This window comes from Carassius gibelio, chromosome A5, assembly GCF_023724105.1.
Source record: "Carassius gibelio isolate Cgi1373 ecotype wild population from Czech Republic chromosome A5, carGib1.2-hapl.c, whole genome shotgun sequence".
NCBI classification, from domain to species: Eukaryota; Metazoa; Chordata; class Actinopteri; order Cypriniformes; family Cyprinidae; genus Carassius; species Carassius gibelio.
Window position 1 is genome coordinate 29920904 of NC_068375.1, and position 26601 is coordinate 29947504.

At 36.6% G+C, this 26601-nt stretch overlaps 2 protein-coding genes and 1 long non-coding RNA gene across 7 annotated transcripts in view; all 3 read right to left on the bottom strand.

Moving 5' to 3' along the window:
- LOC128011249 (uncharacterized) overlaps nucleotides 1-8802 on the bottom strand; it is a 63266-nt gene extending 54464 nt beyond the window's left edge. The window contains exon 1 of the long non-coding RNA XR_008182513.1: nucleotides 8491-8802. This is a non-coding gene — a long non-coding RNA (uncharacterized LOC128011249). The remainder of the gene's footprint in view (nucleotides 1-8490) is intronic.
- Nucleotides 8803-9964: 1162 nt separating this feature from the next.
- Nucleotides 9965-12691, bottom strand: LOC128011269 (procathepsin L). 2 transcript variants are annotated; one of them, XM_052593487.1, is made up of 8 exons: nucleotides 12569-12691; nucleotides 12057-12195; nucleotides 11819-11941; nucleotides 11584-11736; nucleotides 11254-11478; nucleotides 10925-11093; nucleotides 10654-10771; nucleotides 9965-10538 (listed from the first exon to the last, which is right to left on the bottom strand). In XM_052593487.1, the coding sequence occupies exons 2-8, from the start codon at nucleotides 12180-12182 to the stop codon at nucleotides 10439-10441; spliced, it is 1014 nt and encodes a 337-aa protein (XP_052449447.1). In that variant the 5' UTR covers nucleotides 12183-12195; nucleotides 12569-12691; the 3' UTR covers nucleotides 9965-10438. The 2 variants fall into 2 exon arrangements, with proteins under 2 accessions (XP_052449447.1, XP_052449438.1); XM_052593478.1 differs by lacking the exon at nucleotides 12569-12691 and adding an exon at nucleotides 12294-12460.
- Nucleotides 12692-14441: 1750 nt separating this feature from the next.
- On the bottom strand, nucleotides 14442-25294 carry LOC128011256 (palmitoyltransferase ZDHHC23-A). Of its 4 annotated transcripts, XR_008182519.1 has the most exons (11): nucleotides 24859-25294; nucleotides 23281-23636; nucleotides 21659-22309; nucleotides 20015-20182; nucleotides 19427-19906; nucleotides 17963-18046; nucleotides 17316-17439; nucleotides 16058-16381; nucleotides 15894-15961; nucleotides 14825-14910; nucleotides 14442-14606 (listed from the first exon to the last, which is right to left on the bottom strand). XR_008182519.1 is itself a non-coding variant. In XM_052593463.1 (5 exons), the coding sequence occupies exons 2-5, from the start codon at nucleotides 23400-23402 to the stop codon at nucleotides 19633-19635; spliced, it is 1215 nt and encodes a 404-aa protein (XP_052449423.1). In that variant the 5' UTR covers nucleotides 23403-23636; nucleotides 24859-25294; the 3' UTR covers nucleotides 18048-19632. The 4 variants fall into 4 exon arrangements, 1 of the variants encoding a protein (XP_052449423.1); XR_008182517.1 differs by lacking the exon at nucleotides 15894-15961; XR_008182518.1 differs by lacking the exon at nucleotides 15894-15961 and having other exon boundaries at nucleotides 24846-25294.
- Between the last annotated feature and the right edge of the window lie 1307 nt (nucleotides 25295-26601).

Here is a 26601-nt window from a genome sequence, read left to right on the forward strand (position 1 = left end):
TGTTGTTACCTACTACAGATTAATTACCGTTGAAATAAACGTTCATATATTCGTTTCCATGTACTCTGGTGGACTGCAGTTGTGGATGTAGTTATGCCCATCGACTTTATTTGTATTTGTTATATTATATACGCCGACTGTTTTGATTTTGTTTCCCGGTACTTCCTCACCGCCTCGCCACCTCGCTTTCTGATTGGCTACATGCCACAGTCCACAGGCTGCGTGATTGTTTGTCCTCGGGGGACACCACACACAAGAAGAAATCGGGCCAAATAAATCCAACATGTTGGATATCCCCGATTTGAGATCGGAGCGGTCCCGACATTCTTCCGAGCAGAGGAGAGCAGTCTTAACACACCACACACGGCAGGAATATTTGATCAGATTATTTTACGATAATCGGAATATCCTAAGATGGTCGGAAGGGGTGAATCGGGGCTAAAATCGGCCTAATTATCCTGCCGTGTGAACCAACCTTTAGATTTAAAACCAAAGCTTTGATGTTTTACCAGTTTTACAATAAGTGATACATTGATCATAATGAAATCATTTGTGTCAAGATTGCAAATAGTCACATAGAAATAAAATGCTATTTACCATTATTTCACAAAAGAAAGAGGACACACTTATTCAGATGCGACTGTTTCTGTTTATTTGTAGTCAAAGACAGTATTTTTAGGTCTACATCACATTAAAGAATGATTATTTCTATATTTTTTCCATCAAAAATACAAATCGAGTAGCTTTAGCAGTCTCTCAAGTTCCAAAACATTGTTATATTTTTAGTAAGAGAAACAATCATGATATATTATAATGTTTTATAACATATGCTGGGCTAAATATGAAGACTTATTTATTAAGAACTTATTTACATTTAAAATATGTAACCAAGTGACAGTGGAAACACGGCTACTGGTTACAGTTTTTTTAAAACCACATGATGAAGTAGAAAAGTAGCTTGCCACTAACCTACCAGCATTATACCATCTTCCTTTGTCCCATATCAAACCTACCACTGTATCATCAATGCTTTTCCTGTCTAAATGACTAACGTCCCATACCACTGACTCCAAGGTTAGTCATTCATAACATCAAAACCAGCCTCCCCAACACATTCAATCTGCTACAGTTTGCATACCGACCAAACCGCTATATAGACAATGCAATTTCCTCCACCCTCCACCTAGGGGTGTGACGGTTAGTATATAACCGTGAGACCGGCGGTTATAGTTGAACACCGTCATTAGAACTCTATAACCTCTATATTTTGCTTTGTAGAAAACCTTTCTTAAAAACGAATTTTGTTTTGAACAAATTTTATCTTAATTTTAATAGATGTTTCATCAACCAATTGTATTTTAATAAATAAAAAGCAAATATAGCAGACAATGATAACCGTGACATGGAAGCACCAGCGCGCCGCCTTCACTTGCACTGCACTGTGAACTAGAGCGCATCTCATTGTAAATGAAACTCAGCGTAGGCCTATGCCTCATACTCTAGCATTAAATATCTTTGCTGCATCCTTTCCAGAACAGACAATGGCTTTTTTTTTTTTTTTTTTTGCGGCTCGCATCAGCAAAGCATAGACCGCAAAACAATCAGCGGATGGCGGGCGGGTGCGGCTTTGAAATTTGCTCAAAAAACTTTGGCGCGAATGATGAGTTTTGTGACAGATCTCCTTAATAAACGGAGGTCTGAAATCTCTGCCCCTTTACCGATCAGAGCGCGCACTGAAACGGAGTTAACCCGCTATCTCCAAGATCAACCAATTGACTCTACGGCAGATCCACTAGCATGGTGGCGAGACAATATGAAACAAAATGAAACACGCTATCCGCCCCCCCCCCCCCCCCGGCGGTTATGTTATGAACCGTCACATTTGACTCACGTCATAACCGTCATCACCAATTCTGAAACCGGCACACCCCTACCTCCACCTGGCTCTTACCCACCAAGAGAATAAAGACTCCTATGTTAGAATGCTGTTCATCGACAGGCAAACTAAACCTGCTGGGCCTAAAAAGTTCACTCTGTAATTGGATCATGGACTTTCTAACTGGAAGACCTCAGTCAGTCCGTGTCAGCCACAACACCTTGAGCACTACCACACTGAGTATAGGTGCCCCACAAGGCTGTGTGCTCAGCCCGTTGCTCTTCAAGCGGCTGACCCACGACTGCACTGCCAAGTTCAGCTCCAACCACATCATCACACTTGTGGATGACACAACTGTGCTAGGTCTCATAAGCAAAAGCAACAGCAATGAAATGCACTACAGAGAGGAAGTGGCACAACTGGTTGAATGGTGTGGCAGTAACAACCTGTGCCTCAATGTGGAGAAGACAAAAGAGGTTGTGCTGGACTTCAGGAGAAACTCCATTGACCAGCCCCCCCACTGACCATCGACAGCTCGACTGTGGAGAGAGTCAGCAGCACTAAATTCCTGTGGGTTCACATCACAGAGGATCTCACCTGGACAACCAACACCATGTCCAAGAAGGCACAACAGAGCCAACACTTTCTCCGCCGGCAGAAGAGATCAAGTCTCCCTCGACCCATCCTCACCACTTTCTACAGAGGAACCATAGAGCTTGCTGAGCAGCTGCATCACTGTCTGGTGCGGGAACTGTAGTGCAGCAGATCGCAAGACCCTCCAGCCAACAGTGAACACCGCTGCAAAGATCATCAGTGCCCCTCTCCCCTCCATCCTGGACATTTTCCTCACACAATGCTCCAGCAAAGCAAACAGTATCGTGAAGGACCCCACCCATCCCTCCCACAGTTTTTCCATCTCCTACCATCAGGAAGAAGGAAGAGCCCACTCCACCAGACTGCTCAACAGCTTTTTTCCCCAGGCTGTGAGAGCCCTGAACTCAAATCACCCCACCCTCCTCCGAAACCCCACACAAACCCCTTACCTCCTGTAACATGGATCATCTCACTTCCTCCACCCCCAACATTTCCACATCACAGAAAAACTGTCTGAAACTTTTTTTTTTGGTGCAATTCTCCTCTATGCGCACTAGACACTTTTCACCACACTCTGTCCATAATATGTGTGTTCACATGGTCATGCACTACAGATCATCTTGCACTGTTCCCCAGCCAGCTGCTTGACTTACGATGTTTGCACATGTACAGTACTATGTGAAGCATTCGTATAGTCCATATTTTTTTTCTTTTTCAGTCTATGTATAAAACATTTATATATAGTACATTCATATTCAAAATCTGTCAGTAGGTTAGTTGTGTATAGGTACAGTGTTTATGTGTAGCATTTGTATAGTTTGTATTTTTTTAGCTTCTATATAGGTAAACATTTATATATAGTATATATATATAATCAAATCTTTTAGTAGGTTAATTATGTATAGGTATTGTATTATGTGAAGCATTTGTATAGTCTTTTTTTAGCTTCTATATAGGTAAACATTTATATATAGTATATTTATAATCAAATCTGTCAGTAGGTTAGTTGTGTATATGGTTTATACTGTTTTACTTCATTGTTGTATGTCTGTATTTATGTAGCACTGTGGTCCTGTGAGGCATGACATTTCATTCCACTATGTCCACACATAATCAGAATGACAATAAAGCTCAACTTGAACTAGATCTGAACTGAGATTTGCAAGATTTAACAGGGTTCCATCGACTGACATTAACGCAAGTAAAATGTATACTCCGAGTGCACCAATTATTTCAATATAAAAATAAAACAGATCTTGAGCAGCAGAAAACGTATCTTCCAACAGCTGTTGTTTTTATTTTTACTTTGTCATTATTTTACTTCCGTTTTTTAGGCTGCACGGTCTCCTTATGACCTCTCTTCTCATATTCATTCCCTGTACATCAATAAAATGGCTAACATCTGTGAACCTCTCTTATAATGACACAATGTGAAGCTGTACATCTCTCATTTCCCTCAGCATAGCATTCTGTTCTCGGTTCCCATAAACCCCTCACTTGTGCCTGTCTAGAAACTCACATGCCACACACACACACACACACACACACACACAAGTGAGGGGTACACACACAGTACCTTTGTATATCTTCATAATAAATAGTGCAGTACAGCCATATGGAAGACACTGAACAGTATAAACAAAAAAGTATATAGGCCTGTCAGTCTGGCCTGTAACACATTTCCTCACATACTAGACAACAATCATTAATCTGGCTTTCATACTCAGACAAACAGCTTCTATTAGTCAAAACTATAAGCAGCTGATGGCAAAAATAACCTGAGCATGCTAAACTACCAGCTATCAGACTAAATGATGACATGAAAAATTAGAAGAGGAAAGGGAGAGTTAAACCGGCTGATATCTAAGATAAACATATCCCTCAATATGTTCATGAAAAGATTAAAAACATGTCAGAAATGGTGAATGATGACAAGAAGAAGCTCAGAGAGACAAAACAGATGGGCAAAAGGGAGTTAATGGAGGGCACGGGTGGGAAGGTTGGGTGGAGAAGTCAACGTTCCTGAAGAGCTGAGAGAAGGACAGCTGTGTGTGTGTGTGTGTGTGTGTGTGTGAGGAGGCCCTAGAAGCCAGCTCTGTTTGTGTGTGTCAGAGGGAGTAGTGATTAATGACCCACAGGCCTTGTTTCTCTTGCTTCCTTCCTCAGCAGCGATGTCACACACACCGTCACATGTCAGCCTAATGGACACGGGCAGACAATGGCGGGAGCTGCCCGTTGCTCCAGACTCACACGCACATTAAGAACATGCATGCGTGTCAAAAATCCCATGTTTTTATTGAAACAGAAACAAAACAAAAAGAGCACAAATTTTCACTGCACGATTCGTGGCAAGAGAGCCTGCAGTGTTCGTTTTGTGCACTGATTATGTGCAAGAAGGAAAGAGAGAAAAGAACAGGAGGGAAAGATGTTGTGCATCAGAGAAAAAGGAGAATGTGCAGCTGAGAGAGAGAGAGAGAAGTCAGTGTTTGCATGTGTGCCGGTTCCCAGCCCTGTCAGTGAGCTGTCAGAGTGTGATTTATGGTTGTGAGACTCACAGCAGTCCTTGCTGCCAGTTCAGTATTGTTACAACTGACATCTAATGAGGCCCGACGTGCTTTCAAGCACAGCACTTAACACAGGCCTCCATCTCCACCAGTCACAGGCCCGCTTTTCTCTTCCTCTCTCACTCTCATTTATTTTCTGCATCTGGGGTGGCAGACCAAGGAAAGGAGCAAAGACACGGTCTTGCTGCGAGAGCTTACAAAACGGAGAACACAGATGAAGCTGCAGTCAGCAGGGTTTTTTTTCCGTCTCTCCCCCTCCCCCTTATAAAAGCCTGCACAATGGCAAATTAAAGTAGAGTGAACCTTTATATACTGATGACATTGCTTTGAAAGTCAATATCTCACCGTTTTTCTGCGCCATAAATTTTCTCAACTCCGCTCCGATGCTAGTAATTGTTTAGAGGATAGTCCGCGCTCTGGTCTAATCATATTGGTGGCTGTGTCATTTTGAAAGGGAGGAGGAGTAATGCTGGATGAGAGCTCCTTGGCTTTGACTTTTTCCTGATCTTAGGTTTCTGCTCAGCTCTTCTTCAGGCTGCTAGCTTAGTCAGGACCCCTCGCAGTAATCATAAACAGAGCCGCTGGCAGCAGCACCGGCGTACTGCGCTCCCTCCCTACGCCCCCTGCTCCGGTTTCTTGTCAGACGTGATTAATGGCACACGGGCCCGGTGCGCTTTGCGTTGCCAGTTCCAGCGATGTTCCCTTGATACTTAATGAAGTCTGACAAACTTCTTTTCCCTCATTGTGTTCCAGTTATTTTCCCCCGCTCCATTTAAGAGAAGCCCAATGTAGCTAAATTTGCCACTGCCGCACAAAAGCACAGGTCAGAGTTTTCATATTTATTGCGCAGTCGAGGAGCACAGCCTATAACACTGTTGGCAACGTCGGCTGTTTCTCAGGCAGCTCGTGTTGCTGTTCATACTTCAGATTTGAGTAGTTTTGATTGCAGTCATTAGATGTTCCACAACTTCAGTTCCAAGTACTAAAGGTCACGGTGCCTTAAAGGACAAGGTCTGTGGTATCTCAAACACATGCGCTGATTTTTCTTACTGCCATCCAGTGGAATATCTAATACAGATTTTTTTTTTTTTTTTTTACAAAAATCAGTGGCAGAGGCAGCATCTCATAAAAAAAATCTGGAGTAGATAATAATGAAATAATGAATAATGAAACAGTGCCAAAAGCATATGAATATTACAAAATAAAAGATTAAATCATGTGTGAGGTGCAATATTATTTTTATTTTTTTATTTGGCTGATAATTAAATTATCAGCAACAGCTTGCAAATAAGTCTGAATTTGTCAAATTGGAGGAAATGGAAGGACAAATTACAAAGAAAACAAGTTATGACATCACCACTTTCAGTCACGTCTAAATCAAAACTGCTTAAAATGATGAACTGTAAGCGAAATGTCTTTAGCAAGCATAAAACTTTCTTTACACACCAAATAGCAGTTAGTAGAAGCAAAAAAAGCAGTAAAATTAAAGTATACTTAACAGTACTCATTGATAGTGTATTGTGTGTGTATATATAGAGAGATAGAGAGAGAGAGAGAGAGAGAGAGAGAGAGTTACACTAATCTGTCTAAATATTAAAAAAATGGAGCATGGATTTACAGTCAGCAATCCATTTTAAAGCTGTAAATCAAACTTAAAAGAAAAAAAGAACCTTCTATATCCACGTCTCATGTGTATTTAGCCTACTGCATAGTAGACTACACAGTGATTTGAAATTTAAATTAATTCAAAGGTCATCTAAACAACACGATTAACAAAATTACTATGGAAAGTAAATGCAAATAATGTTGTTGATGGTTAGTGTTCTTAATTAAAAAAAAAAAAAAAAACCTCAGCAGCATGGATAGTAGAGAAAGTACACTTGGGGGAACAGAGTTGTGATGTATTACAAAACTCTGTCAGTTTAAGAGAACACTACAAGTCTGTTACAATAGCATCAAAGATATTTAAAAGAAAAAGAGAGCAAATAGTTCTGTGATGTTTTGTTGCCTTCTCTCTAATCCATTTAGTCTCTGCGGTGAAGACTGTTCTCTAGACCAGCAGGGGGCTCTGTGTTGCAACTTAAAGGCAAATATATGTTTTTATATATTTTATGTTTTTGTGTGTGAGAACAAACCATCACAAACAGGGTGGGACACAATAAACCCTTAAAGTATTATCTGTATTTCAGTTTATGCGTTGAAAGTTGAATTTATTTGGCCACACTCCACATAAATTACTGCATTACTTTTTAAAGAAAAAAATAGCGGCACTGACCAGGTAAGGGTTCTGCTGCCCTGGTCCATAAATGCAATCTGTATCCATCTTCACCTCTTTTGCGAGAAGACTTAATATAATAATAAAAAAAATGGTAACAAAACAAGGTTTACCAGTGACCTTGTTTATCCCACATTGCATTAGAAAACAAGAAACTAACAAACAGTTGTCCCCTGTGCTGTCATTGGTTCTTGAATGTTGAGGAAAGTCTCCACCAGCAGAGGGCGCTCTTGCAACATAAATGTTTATTATAGGCCTACGGCTTACTTCTTTCTTTTGCTACATTTGTAATTGTGATTAGTTTAAAGAAAAGTGTTCCAAGCTAGTTAACAGGACTTTAAATTACATTTTAATTTAAAATAAAAATGTAATAAATAAAAAAATTACATAAAAAAAATCTCGAGTTAAGAGAAACATTGCTACAATACTGCATGCAATGCCTTCTAATTCTGCAAAAGGACATAGTAAAGCAAAGAAATTATTTAAAGCCAGTCAACCACTCTCACTTCAACTCCACCAGCTGCACTTTTTAATAAAGCAAAATCTGCAATAAACAATGTAGCTCCATATCATTCCTGGACTCATTGCTGACATGCACCATGATCAAATTATGCTCAAGACATATAATCAAAGCAAATGCTGTAAGAAATGATTTATGTGAATAACATTTGATAACCATGAAGCTGGCTGACAACAGCAGTGGAATGGCAAAGCCAAGCACATGACTCAGAATGACTCTCTAACAAGCACAAACAGCATGTACTGACCTCTCATATTTACAGCTCAAACTTCAAAGCCAAGCTAAGTAGCGTTGTGTCGATGTCTAGGCACATTACCAACACATTCTGTTGGATCTTGATTTTAAAACTTAGCTACTCAGCATGAGGTTCACACACATATGACAGAATTTATACAACTAATGTATTTTTCACTTTTTTGTCGATGAAGTTAAATACAGGTGTAAACAAGATCTAAAATGCATGTTAAGCTCATATGAGCTAGCTCTCGACTGAACAATTGTGATCGGATTACTAAAAACGTATCTCAAGTGTAAACAGGGCGAATCTGTTAGGTACAAACACAACACGTGTTTATGACTAGTAAGATTATAGTGTACCGATAAAACGGAGAAGTATGTGCGTACATACTAGGCCTATATTGTGTTCTGCATTGTACAGTACCTTGTTTGTTTCATTAGATCTTGATAGAACATAAACTTTTGTTCCCAGCTTTCAACACAGCTTGGACCTGTATGTCGTAAGTGTCTGAAAAGGCGGTAATAAATATATATAGTGTCTTAGACAACTACAGTTACTTTTAAAGCATCAGGTGGAAGTTGACAAACGCTGAATGACTTAACTCTTGACAGACTTTTCCAGGAAAATCGTCATTTGGCGTTGGTTACCATATCCAACTCCTGCCACTAGCGCCAAACTGATTGTGATCACCTGAACTTGCAAGCGCGCATTTTGCAGTCTAGAAGTTTTTCTTGAATAACAAACATCATGCGGAAACTGTGGGGAACTGAAAAAGCTACAACAAGACAACTCTGAAAGACGTCCGTCTAGAAGTGCGTTTTTTACACAAGAATTAATATATTATTCAAATGATTTTTAAAAAGTTAAGGAGTAAATTAAAATAAACAATTAAATTATTCTTCACCTTTTAAATAATAAAAATTTAAGAATAGATTTAGAACATTCATATCTATATAAAATTTATATATGCACATACATTTCTGCTATCTCATTTTCAAAAAGACCTATGGCACTGGTTATCTTAAAAACATATAGGCTACATGATACAAGCAAATAAGTTAGATGTATTGCCCAAAGGTCAGTAATAGTGCTTTTCATGTGGGTCTCTTTAACCATGTTTTAAGGCGTTAACAAAAAGCCCTAGTTCAAGACAAAAGGTAGTAGAGACCATCCAATATTTTACTTTCTCCTTTAGTTCAGGACAACTTAAATGTGTCCTTGCTTGGAAAGCATGTTTAAATGTACAAGAGCAAACCAGTAATACCATTTGTGGCAGCATAATTTTTTATTAATAGTTTGTATGTCCATTGTTTTCCGTCCTTTGGATGAGACGTTAAACCGAGGTCCTGACTCTCTGTGGTCATTAAAAATCCCAGGATGTCTTTCGAAAAGAGTAGAGGTGTGACCACGGCATCCTGGCTAAATTCGCCCATTGGCCTCCGACCATCATGGCCTCCTAACGATCCCCATATCTACTGATTGGCTTCATCACTCGGTCTCCTCTCCACCTGTAAGCTGGTGTGTGTGGTGGGCGTTCTGGCGCAATATGGCTGCCGTCGCATCATCCAGGTGGATGCTGCACACTGGTGGTGGATGAGGAGATACCCCCTGACTATATAAAGCACTTTGAGTGTCTAGAAAAGCGCTATATAAATGTAAGAAATTATTATGCTATTTTGTTTACGTATTTGGAACAGTATTCTGAAACTTAAATTTGTTAGTGTTGCCATAGTCAAATTTGATTCAACAGACTGTTTCCTAACACTCTTAAATAATGATTTGATTACACAGCACGATACAGCAGGGTGAGAACTATTGCTTGGGCCTTTGATTAAACCAAATTTTGTTTTTGCTTGCATGAGATCCCATGTGCGCATAAACATACAGACTCTCATAGTTTTCTGTACCAGTAGATTTAATATTTATCCATACAGGTCAAGTAAATAGCACACAGAATTGTACACATACTTGTAACACTCGACATGAGCCATGTTCACACCTGTAACATTACTCAAATTAAAGCTTTAAACACAGTGAAGTGACTTGCATCTCAAAAGAAAATGGTTCACTACATCAAAAGAAAACGTTAACTTCTGATAGATTAGTGCATTCCAAGATAGCTTAAATTTAAAATTTAAATTTAAATTTCTACAAAACAGTGGCAGTGTTCCAGACTAAAGTAACTTATTTAATTTTTTTTCATAAAAAAACAAAATGGAGCAAGTGTTCATAAAGAAAGCAATGTATTAAGGTCCTTATTGCACTACAATATTTAATAAAAACCAAAACAGTAGAATTAAAAACAGCATGTTTAAGCAAATAAGAGAAACACGAATTAGGCCAACTACAGGCATTACACGGTCCAGTGGCCTTACACTAGGGGATAGCTGGCAGATGTCGCAATGCCACAATGGTTCTGTCGGTCCCTAGCCATGTAGATGTAGCCTTTGTCACCCCATTTTTCGGTCCAGCTAAAGATACAGAACAAGTTTAAAACCTTGCAAATTAGGTTGTGCCATCAGTGTTATAGAAAATAAATTCAAAATAGAGGGCATCATTAAAGAGGACACCAAAAGTCAGTCATACCTGTTCTTCACAATCCAGTATCTTTTCCCAACAACATCAGCACCCTCATAACCATAACCAACCACCAGAGCTCCATGGTCAAGTTCTTCACTGCTGCACTCCTTCTCATAATAGATGCCTACAGCACAACATTAGAAAGGAGTTAGAGACTTTCAGTCTGCTTCAGGTTTAAAAGGCAAGCTATGTAGTTTTGTAATAGTGCAGTTTTAGAATAAAGTTCAAAAACCATAAAATTAGACCGTTTACACAGCTCAGGGATAAAACCACTTACCAGACTGATAGAACTGGAAGGATTCATGACAAGCATCAATGGCAACAGCTATAGGACCCACAGCAGCAACAGCCTTCATTAGAGCATGTTCTTTACCACTGGGAATGTCCACAAAACCAGTGTCATTAGCAGCATTATAACGGGGGTCATAATGGCATGGCTGATCATCCTGCATTTAAAAAAATGAATACAATTTTAAGTACATTACATGTTAGGTTATGGAATACTCAATTATACAGGGTTGAAGAGGGAGCAAACCTGTAAGGTTGACAGCCATATGAGATTCATTAGCATCTGCAAGTCAGAAAGAGCATACAACTGATCCTTACCTTTGCAAGGTAGGGATAAGACTCCTCTGAATCCAGCCCATTGTTGTCCTGAACATACTGGAAGGCCTGGTCCATGATACCTCCATCACAGCCATTATTGCCCTCCGGCCTGGAACAGTCCATCAGGTTTTGCTCACTCAGAGCAACCAGCTTTCCAGTTTTGCGGAACACCTGACCCTCCAAAGCACCGGTTGAACTAAAAGCCCAGCAAGATCCACAACGTTTCTAGGATCACAAAACAGTATTTTGAGTAAAGTAATGCACGCAGATTTAAAACATCAGATATAGGTTAAACATGAGCTCCAGGAACTAGTTTGATAGACTGCTTACTTGGTCTTTGATAGTAGTAACATAGCCCTTTTCTCTCCAGTCAACCTGTTGTGGGGCTTCAAAAAAGCTGGGTTCCATGAACAATGAGCCTTTTGATTTCCGGCTGGGGTCATGATTATAACCATTCATCACTTGTCTGAACTCCTCATTTGTCTAAAAGGGGAGCAAGAAAGTGCAAACAAAGGTTTAATAAAACAGTCCTATTTAAAAAAACGGGTCATATTGAACTGCTCACCATATCACCAAATTGGTTCATGCCCAGTCGGAAGGTGTGTTTGCCCACAGAATGCTCAAGATTGTGCAGCTCAATTTTCTTCAAGTTCTTCTCCCACACCATTCTCCTCCAGCCCTCTTCCTTCTGAGGAAGCAAACAGACACTGTAGCCATTAAAATGTTCTGTATGAAGACTATAAAGATGTAGCTATTCAATTGTGTTAAACCTATGTTTGGCTATAGACTCAAGCACTACTCACCTCATGATAGTTTTTTCCATGCCAGCTCTTCCAGAGGTGCCAGTGATCATCTAACTGCTGGTTAAAGCTTGGAGCAGCAAACACTGCACTCAAGCATAGCGTGACGAGCGAGGCAAACAGCATCATCCTGCCTGGAAGACTGTGACAAAGAAAAACAAGATATACATTTAATGGAATGCAACAGGAGTTACACAGATTACAGCAGTAAACGTTTTAAAAAATTACAAAGGGAAAAACCTCAGTGTGCAAATTAAGATGAAAAAAGACCCTGAACATGTATAAAGCCACATAATACAGCGTATAATAAAACGTTCAACAACTGTAAGTTAATAAAATAGAAGTTAATATTCAGGCAGCTGCTCCATCTTAAGTTTAAACAATTCTGCAAAGCTAATGTATCCACTACAGACGAAGCTAAAACCCAATTAAATACAATTCCTAGCACCGTATCCTCCAGAGAAAATTAATGAATGAATTAATATATATATTCTAACTAAAGAAATAAACTCAACTCAGCTAACGAAATGATTGACTGTCATTGTTTACAACTGAGAGGGTTTTAAAGCGTGGCCGCACACAGAGGGGCCCTCTCATTGGCTGAGGGTGATGACGAGCCAAGTGTTCACAGCCAATCAAGTCAAGCAAGAATCTCATACACTCATGTGCAGTGTTGCCAACTTAGCGACCTTGTCGCTAGATTTAGCGACTTTTTTTCCAAAAAAGCGACTAGCGACAAATCTAGCGACTTTTTTGGACAGACCTTATTTAGTCTCTGAGACTCTCCGGTACTGCCGCACGAGCTTTCTCTCTCTCTCTCTCTCTCTCTCTCTCCCAGCGTGCACACACGCCTCTCTCTCTCTGCATCTGCTATGTTCAACAAGCAGAGAGGAGCAGCACTTTCAGTTAAAAAAATACATTCTGTTGCTTCTAACTCTATTTTACATACAAGTATAGCCGAAATCACAGGACAATCATTATCTTAATCTTATGTGTATGTGATTTCATTAGACAATGTCGTGAATAGGATTTTAGTGCAGAGATTAACATCTTTGAGAGCTGGTTATGTAGTCTTAATAGACGCGTTTCAGTCATTATAATATTAATTCCGTTGTCGGACAACAGAAACATTCAAATATAATAATAAAAAACTTTTATTGAGAATTTTGACTGCCTTAAAATGCAGTACATGAGCACAGAAAGGGCAAGATAATATGACGCACTTACGTTATGAATGTGCTAATTAGCATATGACGTCATCTAGCAGGGTTTAGCTACTTTCCATTGAAAGAAGTTGGCAACACTGCTCATGTGATCCAGCATCATAGGATCGAGAACTCAACAGTGGAGCACGGTGGTACTTGCTATTTTGGAACAAGATTACAAGTTACATCAGGATTTTGCCTTTATTCAGGTGTTTTTAAAATAATAATTTATAAAATACGAGGGGACATTTAATTGGCTGTCGTGGAAATAATATGAGATTGAATGGGAATTGTAATCTGTTCGATAAAATAAATGTTTCAATTGCTAGTTATTGCAAAGGATTCATTGTGTTAATCTCCATGTGAATTTGTGCTTGATGTGAGAAGCGTGTGCCTGAAAACGCAACATGATCAGACAGAAAATAATAAAAGTGAAAACATTAGGCCATTGAGAAAATTCTCTTAACTAAGCGTTTTGAAGCACCATCAGCAGCTTGTGTTTTGTATGACTCTTAATATACTTAATATAGTAGGTCTTTCAGTTGCAGAGAGAGAACACATAACTTTTCGTGTTTCTACGATTTTATTTTTTAATAGGTATTCCAACATATAGGCCTACTGAATATTATATACATAAAAACATCTCCATGCATCAAAAACTTGAATTTCAAGAACTTCAAGAATTTTAAAGTAGCAATTAATGCAATACAATTTGTTGAATAAGTTGAAAACGTATGCTAAATAGCATTGTTGTTAAATAATACATGTGCGAGTATTATTTCACAGAAATCCACAGAGACATTCATTTGCACCTCAGCCTTGTAAAGAATCGTTTAATCGTACACTGCCACCATCTGAACAGCGACTTGGTAGGATGAATAAGCTGATTTTTTTTAAACATAACAAAAACATAAACAATGAAACAAAAAACAAACAAAAAGGGACATAAGGTTTACTGGGACTGACAGTCATACCAGTTCACATGGGATTATTTTCCCCATGGGGTTTTTCTGATTTCTTTTTTGCTATTAAAAGCAGTCAATAATAATAAAAAAAAAAAAAAAAATATATATATATATATATATATATATATATATATATATATATATATATATATATATATATATATATATAATAACAATGATCTGCATCTTTAAATCTACTAATATACATTATACATACTGTTAGGTTAATTAATATTCAGGTAACAGAAGTCTTCATCCTCCACCTCTTCATTCTGTGAGCGTTTGTTCTTGCGTCGCTTCTGATTTTTCGGCCGAACAGAGGACTGACCGTCAGAAACGCCTCCAGGTTGCAATGCATTGTCTGCTGAGCTACTTTTCCTCTTCTAAACATCAAATGAAACATGAAACCTGATGTTAAAACCCATTCGAGAATACATTCAAAGAGTTTTTTTTTTTTTAAGAAGTGTTGCACGCATTGGTCCTTATTCATGAAACATAATCAGAATACATTTCTGTGTAATCATTCACAAAACCAGTCAGTCTTATGTTGCTGTGTTGAATTCAGTGGATTCTATTTTGTTCTTTAGAATGGGATTATTACCTTATAGCAAACCACTCCAGCGATGATTCCACATACTATTAAACCTATGCTGCAAGCCACAGAGATTATCATGATGGGCATGTCACCTGAGAGAAGATAAACACAATGTTTCTTTTTTTTCCTTCAGTTTCTTATTATTGCAAAAATGCAGGGCTATGCATAAACAAACATTACTACAACAAAGTAAAAAAAAAACTATAAGAACATGCAAAAGCAAATCTTCAAACATAAATTAACAGATCACACTCTGTTATCCGTCTCTTTTTTGAAGAAGTTTGTCAAACTTTAGGCACGTGATTCTGATATATGTTATATGTATTATGTTTTTAAACAAATAAAGAGTTTGTTATTGTTGAGTTGTTTTTATTGAATACTTTCCAGTAGTGGTGAACTATTTAACAGAAAAGTGCTGTAACACTCTTTTGTGTTGAGTCCTTTATACTTGATTATAAATCTTAAATGATAATCATGACTAAGGTAAACAGCCATAAAATGGTTATATTTCTGTATATGGGTCAAAGAGGAAAGTGTTTAAGCATAAAAAAAGTGTAATACTGCTTTTAACTGTTGTAGCTTTTCCCCCCCAAAAATGCAAAACGTTTTCCATTTTATTTAATTGCAATTTTGTTTTTGTTTTTCTGAGCAAAAAATAAATATCATACATTTTGCCCTGATTTACAGAAGACACCCAGTAAAATGTCATTCAGTGTAACAATCTTGTCAGGAATATTTAACACAAAAATCAATTTATGACATATTAAAAGACTAATTACTTCCACCCCAAATACTAACGAGTTGTAATTGTACATTTTTTACATTTGCCACTATCCTAGGTTTTGCCCATTTGTCAGTAAGAATTTTGTACTAATTTAAAACACAATCAAATTTAGTATGCTCCATTATTAATTCAGATATTTTAATATGTACACGTCAGAATAAGCATGTTGTTTGAATTTTTGCATAAATATTGTTTTACACTGAATGACAATGTTACATTATTTCAACCAAATTTTGACATTTTATTCTCCAAAAACTTATTTAAAACCTTAAAAGTAGACATTTTACTTACATTTAATGTGCTTTCTATGGACACAAAATCACTTTTGTACATTTTTCTTGATGCGGACATCTTAACGTCTATGACCCATAAATAAAAAATGCCATATGTGATAACAAAATACCCATACCCGGTGCTATGTTAAGGAAGATATCTTATAAAATAAATATTTTTACCATTTTCTGACACTGTTTTCACCAGTGTAATTTGTCCTTGAAGACTCCCATGCGGGAAAGTGGTGAGTTCATAACAGTAAGTCATAAAGTCACTCTCTTGTAATTTGTTCAGTATGATTCTGTGATTTGATTCGACAGAAAGACGACCAGTATAGTTGCTGTCAAATATTGTAAGTCCATGGTCAGGGCTGAACACAAAAACCTTCTGATTCGGACACTTGTTCCATACAGCTAGGGTTACTGCCATGCCACTTGTAACCTTTAAGTTAAAAGACGCACTTCCACCCAACAGAGCTCTAATCACATCTTCATCTGTCAAGGCCCCTGTGAAAAACAAACACAGAAAGAAGTGCAAAAAAAAAAAGAACAACCATTTAATTGTCCAAACAACAATTTTCATAATTTATCATATATATTTTTTGTTCTTAAGTGTGATTAGTTTATCAGTTTTTAAACAGCACATAACAATAGCACACCTAATGAATCAATGTTCTTTATTTTAGCGGCTTTTGAACCTGTATTTGCTCTGTAAACTCATTTTCTTTCTTTTTTTTTCAGTTAAATTGAACAGAGGTTTTTAAAGTAAATTTTAGTTACATTCATCACAAGACTAATTCACTACAATTTAAAGGTTTTTACACTACCATTTAAAAAGAGCGGTAAGATTTATTTATTTGTTTATTTATTTATTTTTAAAGAAATCAAAACTTTTATTCAGCAAGGATGCATAAAATTGGTTAAAAGTGACTGCAAAGTCTTCTCCTTGTTATGAAATATTTAATAAATGTGGATTTTTTTTTTCTATCCATCAAATAATCCTGAAAAAAATGCATCATGGTTTCCACAAACATATTAAGCAGCACAATTGTTTTCAACATTGATGATATGGATGATGATAATAATAAAAGTTTCTTGAGCACCAAATCAGCATCTTAGAATGATTTTTGAAGGATCATGTGAAGAAATGGCTGCTGAATATTCGACTTTGCCATCACAGGAATAAATTAAATTTTTACAAATATTAAAAAAGAAAATAATAATATAATTGAATATAGTAATATAGTGTTTTTACTGTGTTTAGTTTTTTGAGCAACCTTGGTGAGCACAAGATATTCCTTTCAAAAAACACCTCACCAAAATCTTATAGACCTCAATTTTTTAACTGTAGCATAGACTGTATAAAACAAAACAACATTAACAAAAATCATAGCTAAACTCTCTCTGTGTGTCTCACAGTCACATACACTCACACACATACCTGTTATAAGGGTTATTAAGACTATTGACAGACGGCTCCAGTGCTGCTCAAGCATGACAGAGATAGGTTGTCCAATCCTCATGGTGTCTTGTGCTACAAGGACGTGCAATGCTGATACATTTCTCTGCATAAACACACAGCAACCACAAAGACAGCCCCGATGGCTCTTTATCACATAAGGTTGGGGGCAGGGTAATTCACATCTTAAAAAAAAATTAAAAGGAAAACTTAATGTAAAGAACGATCACATCTAAGACTATATAGTGATTGTCGTACTATCTTACCATTTTTAAATTAGTGATAGATTTTAAACCTTTGATACTTTTTGTACCCAACAATTTGTTTAAATAAAAAATTACGTTTTGCACTGCTCATATCATATCAATCTTTTTGAATTGTTGTAGTTTCACTTTATTTTTCATATTGTAGGAGGAAGCGTTTTTTCTGTTTTGCTCTCAGTCTACATTGTGGTTGCACAGAGGCGAGAGGACCACCATTGCTCTAAAAACACTTCCTGTCTTCTTCATCTGCAACGGTCACACACGGCCCTTCCACTGTAAGCAACACAACCAATGACTCTTACTAAACTCTTACACAAAACAATCGGTCTGTGCAAGAAACTGAACAGTATTTATATCATTTTTTACCTCTGATTCACGCAATGTCCAAACTGTTATGACTCTCCTAATTGTTTCTCCTAAGAAACAAAGTCACCTACATCTTGGATGCCCCTGGGGGTAAGCAGATAAACATAACATTTTTATTTTGGGGTAAAAAATCCCTTTAACAAGACATTTCGGTGTCTATCCAAACACCTTCATCGGTTGTAAAAAGAGGAAACAGAAGATTGCAGGTCTAAGCACGGTATAAGCTACACTATGCATCGATTAAGTGGCTGTTTTGTTTCTATGTATAAATCCTCACGCTCCTCACTACACTTAACAGAATATACAATTTTACTTAAAGTGATAACAGCATGTTTTCTTTCTTTCTTTCTTTCTTTCTTTTTTTTAGAAATGTTTCGTTTTGTATGAGTTTTGATAAATGTCCAGTTTGGGTAACCACATTTCTTTAATGCTTGCTTTATGTGATTATTCTCTTGTTCTCTGGCCTCTAGAAACGTGGTTTTACTCTCTGCCCGATGTTGCAAGGTGCAAATCACACCCAGTTTTTGTTCTAATGGGTGGAGTGTGTGTTACACATTTCATATGTCATGAAATGACCTTTAAAGGTCTGTTGATCATGTGACTTTTGTGGATATATTTGCCAAAGTTACTTCCTGTTATAACAACTGATGAAGGTCTTTGGATAGACACCAAGTTAAGCTTTTTATAGTTCAGTGGTTTTAATAGCAATGTACATTTTTGGAACAGAACTGTAAAGTATACTTCAGTGAACACCTGTAATTAGAGGAGAGTGTACAACATCATTTGTCCTGAGAGGGTACACTACAAAGGTAGCAGCATATTTACAGTTACAAGGATTTATACATTTGGTGAAAAATTTATATGTATATATTGTTTTTGTTTTATTAGCATTTGGCAGGCTGATAAAACTTCTCAAGTAATCTTTTCAGATTTAAAGGGATAGTTCACCCTAAAAATTCTAGAAAAAAAAAGAACTGTACACTGTCTCTTCCTTTTCAACGTCCCTGTCCTAAATGATAGTTATGAAATATCAAAAGACCTTTGAAACAACATGTTTCATGTTTAAAAAAACAATTCAGGTGAACTATCCCTTTAAAATATTTAGTACAGTGCTAAATGTATCTAATAATCACTAATACATTTCTTAATTGCAGTAATGCAGAAATATTTCAGGGTGACACATTTATGTTCTCAGTTCTATCATCAGATCAAGTTTTCTTAATATTTCACACACTTGTCATTAAAAACACACTTGATTGCAACTCAGATTACAAAGTTGCACACTTATGTCTGATCACGTAAGCATGTTTCATTCATACAGATTGGTTATTTATACCTTAAAGTTGCAGAGTTTTGTTATATTTCATGAAAACATGGTTGTGTTCACATATTACATTGAACCCAATTCAAGAGGTCCATACAGATGATCACTGGAATAAAAAGATTAAAAATATGTTTGCTCACCAATTTAAATCGACTTCCTTGAAGTTCCTGCTTAGCTTCTGGCCAGTTCCATACTGTCCATAATTAACAAAACAACCATTCTACCAGATGAAAACAAGGTGAATGTGTCAACCGACTCTTTAGACCTAACCAGACGCTAAGTTGTTTAAGATCTTGTATAATTATAGTTTAAGTTCCACCCAGGATCATGTCTATAGTCCCTTGAGTCATACCATGACTGTGAAGGTGAAAGGGGAACCGTTCTCATCCGTGTTCATTGTGAGAAACTGAATCCAGTTCTGGAGAAAGCCTCGCGAATACATGCCAGTCTCCACAACCAGGCCACAGAAGCGCCGTCTGCCAGTTTTGTTGCGCAAAGCAATCTGAGCTTCGCGTTCTGTTACATTGTAACTGACATTGATGATCTGAAGGATGAACAGGTGGAGCAGACCGCCTGTTATGATAAAGCTGTACCACACACACGTAAAGCACAGTGCTGTGCTACACACACAAACACACACAAAAGTGTTACATTAGGATGAAAACACTGTGCAATGTGCATGTGCATATTTTCAATTAAATGCATATATACAGTAATGGATGGAGTACCTGTACTGGTTATAGACTCCAGGGCAGTATAACATGGCAGTGAATAGACTCTGTTGTGGACATACACTCCGTAACACCAAACTGATCCCATAGAACGATGTCACCAGGAAAAGAAAGAGCGTCAAAACGAACTGCCTGTGATTGGCCTGACCTACACAGCTGTTTATCCTGTCATGAAAAATCACATGCATATAAAGACAAATAATAAGCAACACGCTTACAGACATTTTCATTCAAACAATGTAGAACAACTACACTATTTTCTCTCTTGTCAATGTAGCTTTAATGAGAATTATGTGGCTCATGGCATGTTCATACTCATGTTTGTGCCTGTGTGTGTGTAGAAGTATCATGGAGACAGATTGGCCTGGTGAGAGCTCCCTTTACTGTGCTGAAAGCTGTGTTCCTGTGGCCTTTGCACATGTCTCACCAGCCTGTCTGCTCCAGTGACGTCTTTTGGGAATCAGCTTGAACATATGTGTGTGTCTGATGGGGTAGGGAACACATGCATACAAGTGTGAAAAGATCAGAACATGAATCAAATCATTGGCATGAGCACTAATTTAAACAATTCATTTGGGAATTGGTCAACTTTTTATGTAGTAAGAATTTGCAATAAGCCAGATATCTTAGAAGGAAAGGCATATATAACAACATTAAAATGAATATTTGAAATAATAGTCGGTTGACTGATTATCCAACCAACACAAGCGTTAAGTGATATTTTTAATGAACATCTAAACTGACAATGCAATGGTTATTCTGTGAAGCTGAAGTGACTCAAATATGAACTTTATGAATGAAAGCAGATGGCCACATTGCTTTCTCTCCTTATATTGTTAATAAATCATCAATTCATATAGAACTTTTTTTAGATATTGAATATTTATTTTTATATAAATATTTTCAAATAATTATTGAATAATACATAATTTAATCTGACAATTATATTTGTAAAATAAAATATATAATAAAATATTATAGAAGTATTTTATATTATAATATATATATATATATATATATATATATATATATATATATATATATATATATATATATATATATATATATATATAGGATTAATTTATTTCACAAAGGATGCATTGAATTGATCACAAGTAAGGACTTTTATAATATTGCAAACAATTTATATTTCTAACAAATGCTGTTCTTTTGAACTTTTAAATATTAAAAAAGAAATATTAAGAAATATTAGAAATATTAAGCACAGCAACTGTTTCCAACATTGATAATAATTAGAAATATTTAATGAGCACCATATCAGCATATTTAAATGATTTCCTATGAATCCTGTGACTCTGAAGACTGGAATAGTACCAGCAAGCTGAAAATTCAGTTTTTCCATCACATGAATAAAATACATTTTACTATTATATATATATTTAAAAAAATATATAATCTCTCACAATACAGCTGTTTTACTGTATTTTTAAATAAATGCAGCCTTGGTGAGCATAAGAGACTTTTTCTAAAAATCTTACTGTGGCACCATATTTTTGAATGGCAGTGTAAATATAGATTGTTTTGTCATTTAGAGAATATTTAAATAATGTTCAGTTCACTTCACACTAGTAATGAGATGCTCATACTCAATTTTTAAAGAAGAAGGAATGAGAAACCCACCAAACACAGTGGTGATCCATTCGAAGGACACATGCCCCACAGATCCTGCAGTGGCCTGCCCTTGGTGGGCGCACCTGTCGGCACACAGGGCATAACTTCTTCTTTCCTTCCTTTTCCCCATTTGATTGGCTGATTCCTTTGCAGGGGTCGGAGTCTCCAGGTAAATTTGTGCTCTGATTGGTTGCACAGATACTGTTATTTCCCAGAGCTAATGACTGGGATTTGACAAAGCCTGGTCCTTGTTTAGTGCGCACAAGGGAGATAAGGGTCAACATCATGCCTGTCGTCACAATAACCAGCTGCAGATTACTCACATCTCCTCTGGGAAGGATCTCAGTGAGGAAAATGTAGTACATGTAGGCAAGGGAGAAAAGTGCCAAGCTAAGGAAAAATAATGTGCGTCTTTTCTTTCTGTGAGTCACATAGTAATACCAAAGCACCAGTCCTGGTAGGACAGTTAGGACTACAACTCCCAACATACAGTTAATTGCTGCTACTCGCAACAGGCCAGGAATTAATACCATGGGAGGTAAGACAGAGATTTCCAATCGAAGGGGTCCTATGGCACAACATGGCAAACCCAAACGATCAGCCATGCACGAGACGAAACGAGAGAAGATGTCTGGCTTGTCTTGCTCTCCTCTGATTAACCTATTTAGAAAAAGTGACAAATTCACTATTCAGCATTTACACATTATCATGTTATCAGTTTTATGTATGGAAATGACAAGTTGCAAGCGATCACATTGTGTGTCCCTTGTGAAAAAGAAGTACACTAAAGAATATTTTTTAAAAGAGCACTTCAGAGTTCATACAGTTTTAAAAGAATATACTTAACTGCTGACTGAATGTATGTTTTAAGATACATACATGTTCATTGCAATCAAATCAAAATTAATTATGTGCTAATTTTTTTATTAAATGCAATAAGACAAACTTTATCATGCTTTGATTAAGTGTGACCTGTATCTTTACATTTTAATTTTATAATTAATAATACAGTTAAAGTGAAATATGGTACTTACGAATATACTGACAAATAGCCTTTGCTATTGAAAGTTGTCATGTCTTTAAACATATATATATATATATAAAAACATGAGTAATGAAGTTGCAATTAGTAATATATTAGCTTTAAATTTAGTATTGAGTAAAACATTACAGTTAAATTATGATCAAGTAGTTTACATGTGCCTTATTATGTCAGTCAGCACGTTAAAATACTGTGTACTGTGTTACAGAACGATGAAAGGATTATTAAAACATGATTTTATTTTGACATTATTACAAAGCACACTGTTTAAAATGCTTTACACTTACAGTAGGTGGCTTTTTATTTCATTAATATTATATTATCTGCAAGTACAGTTTTTTTTAAATAACCACACTTAGGATTTAAAGAGGCACATTCATTACAATTAAGAGTATTTCTTTTTCACAAAGGGTTACAGCGATTAAAAAAACAGTTTGGACCTACAGTAATGTGCAAATGGACAAATTAAATTATTTAATTAAACGACACTTTGTAAAGTGTACAAGTGTAAAGTGTCAAAAGTGTATATCAACAAATGTAACGTAAAACCATCTCTGCATGCCATGATCTTAACTGGGTGACCTCTGACCTTTCACAGGCATCATCAAGTTCTTCACAGTCACAGCAGCAGTACTCTCTTTGCTGGTCGATGTCTCCACAGCAGCACAGAGGGTCATCTGGTTCCGGGGGCTTAAAACGTTCTCGTTTCATCTCTTTATGTCAGAAACAACCCGCTTCCACTGTGAAATCAAGCTTTCTTTGAGAGCAGGTTAGATCACATTTAGTCAGCTGAATGAAAACGATAATTCAGCTTGCAAAGATGCTGTTGGTAGTTTTTGCAGTTAGTTGACAGAACAGAAGACTGCAGATTTCTTGTTCGGCTTCCTTACTCGTCATCTGCTCTTTACATCAGAAGCTTCATGTTAAAATCATGCGTTCCACTGTCTGAGAAAAAAAACAAAAAACAAACAAACATAAAAATGAAGCAAATTATTTTTTCCTTATAATATCACTTTACAAAAATGTACTTGTTATTGAACAATTCATTCACAAATGAGCATTTAACAGATTTATGAAGTGTACAAATAAAAAACTTCTTTCTAATTGAACAACAGATGCTCAATTCTATCTTACATTTCATTGTGAACTTCACCAGATGGATTGATTCTTTTATTTTTATTTTAAATGAATTTAGCTCTTTTTTAGATTAGAGATTGCTTTATTATCATCATGGTAATAAATATGTATAATAAAAGGTTAAATTAGTTAATGTTAGGGTTAGGGTTAACAATGAACACTATCAAAAATTAAAAATCAAATCACTTTTATTGTCACATCACCACAGCACATGTGCCTTAGTGAGTGAATTTTTTAGGAGCATGCTCCAGACAGTGCAGACACTATTTACATATAAACATACACACTTCAACAGATGACAATGTGCAACATACACATACATAAATCCAGTACACACAATGTACTATTAGACATACTTACAATATATTTATTTATTAATCTTTGTTAATGTTAGTTAATGAAAATACAGTTGTTAATAGTTAGTTCATGTCAATTCACTAGTTAATTCGACTAATGAACCTTATTGTAAAATGTTACCAATATTATAAATACAAAAATATTAAACTGGTTTTGAATAATATTTATGGTCAGTTTACACTAAACACACAAACTAGTTTTAAGTCACAGAGGAACAGCACTGATATCTAGCCTAACACATGTTTTTCTCACTTGAGATCTGGCACTGACATTCAGGAGAACAAACATTTCACATTAGGACTTGTCTAGAAATAATGTACATAATGTAAAATATTAATATCTGAATCCGCTCTTTGTATCTTGAATTAAGGCCATCTCACGTCTCATGTGGATCCCATAATTGGGCCATCAAAAAACTTTTCCCTGAGAGGCTGTTCTCTATTACAGTTGTCGGATAGAGATTATAACAGAGTGGCATGTGTTTGACATGTTCTAAATTACATTTGTTCCCTGGAGTAAACAAAAGATTTGCCCTTGAGTGTGTTGTGATTTAAAATTAACCCTGCATAGGGTTATACTAATTTATGAAGACCACTTATAATATTTATTAACAATAATTTTATTTTGAAACCTTCTAAAACCAATAAAAGCATTCTTAACCTCAATCTGTTACCTATGGTTTAACCGCCTCAAAACAGGTGGAAGTGCATCCCACACGAAGTTCTTCAGTTTATAGGATACATCAAATTGTAGCCTATAAAACTGAGTCTTAATTAGTTCCTCATCTTCTGTGATGCACTTATAATATTTTTTGTCCCATGATGTCAAGATGCCATACACAGAAATCCAGCGGAAGTTTTCCAGTTAATCCGATTTTTTCCTGTCAAATGATTACTTCCCATAAAAGAACGCAGATGGAAGTCCAGATTCGTGTTCGTTTCATTTAAAAACGAAAGCAAAAAAAAAAAAAAAAATGTCGTTTGCTCCTTAAAATACCTCCAATAAACAGAAAGGTGCGTCTTTGTAAGGTTTATTATGAGGAGCAGCTCGTGAAGATCCTCAGGACTGTCCGGAAGGCAGTGATAGATAACTCTGCGCGCTCACGCTCCTCTCTCTCAAGCGTTCTGAGAGGGCAGGCGCGTGAGAGGGATCTGTTTACACGCGTTGTTACCGATTAGGGTTGGGTGGTGCCATTGAAAAAGGATGATGGCAGGTGTTACCGTGACAGCGACAACGTGAAGCACCGCGGAGAAACAGTAGCGCGCATACCGTGCATTATCGGAGGGCCAGACACAGGGTCACAGAGGGTCACATTTTAACTCTTTTATTGTGTTTATGTCAATTTTAAACATTTTATGGTAAAGAATACGCTGTAAATATACTGTTGTGTATAGTAGGCTATATAACCAATCAAAAAGGAATAAAATGTCAGCTTTATGACAATTATTATAATTTTTTTTAAGTTTACTATCTGTGTGTGCAGCACGTCATGACCTTTCACCTCAGACCATTCTTTTTTTTTTTTACATATTTCTAATTATTATTTATTTTAATCGATTTTTAATTTGTTACTTTTGAATGAATTTCTTCTAAGGCAGTTTGTTCTGGGTTTGATGGGGAGAAACAGAAACTGTAAAAAGTATTGTCACTCTACAATTAATTAAATTTTTTCTAAAAAATAATAATAATTATATAATATGTAATGTTTCTAATTTATAAGCCTTCACATATGGCCTGCAATGGGGATAAAGGCCACAAAATTACATAAATGTATTATTATAAAATTAATAAATAAACAAATTAGCATTTTTATCTGTTATATTTATAGTCAAGCGGTATTGTGTTTCATTTAAAGTTTGAGATTAAGAACAAAAAAAGTTCTGTTTTGTTAAATAACATAAAGCAAGCAATATGAATGGGCATGACGTCTCTGCTACTAACTTTCTAGAAACCTCGGCATTTCGTTTTTAGCTTTCCTTAAGCAGAATCCTAGATGCCTGTAGACCAGGTGTGCTACTGCTCATCCTGCAGGATTCTTGTCAGCCATTAAATGTTTCCTTCCAGTGTTCGGCAGGTGCTGCATGATGGAGGTGAAGTTATAGTGGCAGAGGGTACACCAAACACCTGGAGTCCCAAGTCAGATTCAGAAACAAAATACTAGATTACTGCCAAGTCTTGACTGACGCTGCATACATGTCATCAGATCACTTACGGTGCTCCCTTCACCCCAAACTTGGTTGTATGTGTTCTCAGCAGCTGACGTATTTGGATTCTTGGAAGTCAGGGTCAAACTATGGTCACAGCAGAGATGATATGTGATCTCCTCATGCGATAGTTCGGACAGATGTGAATCCGTTTGATGCGACCACACCCTCTGAGATCAGGTTTCTTGTAGGTGGTGATCTAAACCAACAGG

Excerpts from the sequence above, each read along its gene's own strand:
- LOC128011256 (XM_052593463.1), bottom strand. The coding sequence starts at position 23,402 with ATGAAACGAGAACGTTTTAAGCCCCCGGAACCAGATGACCCTCTGTGC. Across the intron at positions 22,310-23,280 it reads CTTGATGATGCCTGTGAAAG|GTTAATCAGAGGAGAGCAAG; the intron begins GTCAGAGGTCAC and ends TTTTCTAAATAG. Across the intron at positions 19,907-20,014 it reads GGAGTCTATAACCAGTACAG|CACAGCACTGTGCTTTACGT; the intron begins GTACTCCATCCA and ends TTGTGTGTGTAG.
- LOC128011269 (XM_052593478.1), bottom strand. The coding sequence starts at position 12,346 with ATGTGGCTTTATACATGTTCAGGGTCTTTTTTCATCTTAATTTGCACA. Across the intron at positions 11,942-12,056 it reads ATGGAAAAAACTATCATGAG|AAGGAAGAGGGCTGGAGGAG; the intron begins GTGAGTAGTGCT and ends TTGCTTCCTCAG. Across the intron at positions 11,479-11,583 it reads TTACTACTATCAAAGACCAA|AAACGTTGTGGATCTTGCTG; the intron begins GTAAGCAGTCTA and ends TTGTGATCCTAG.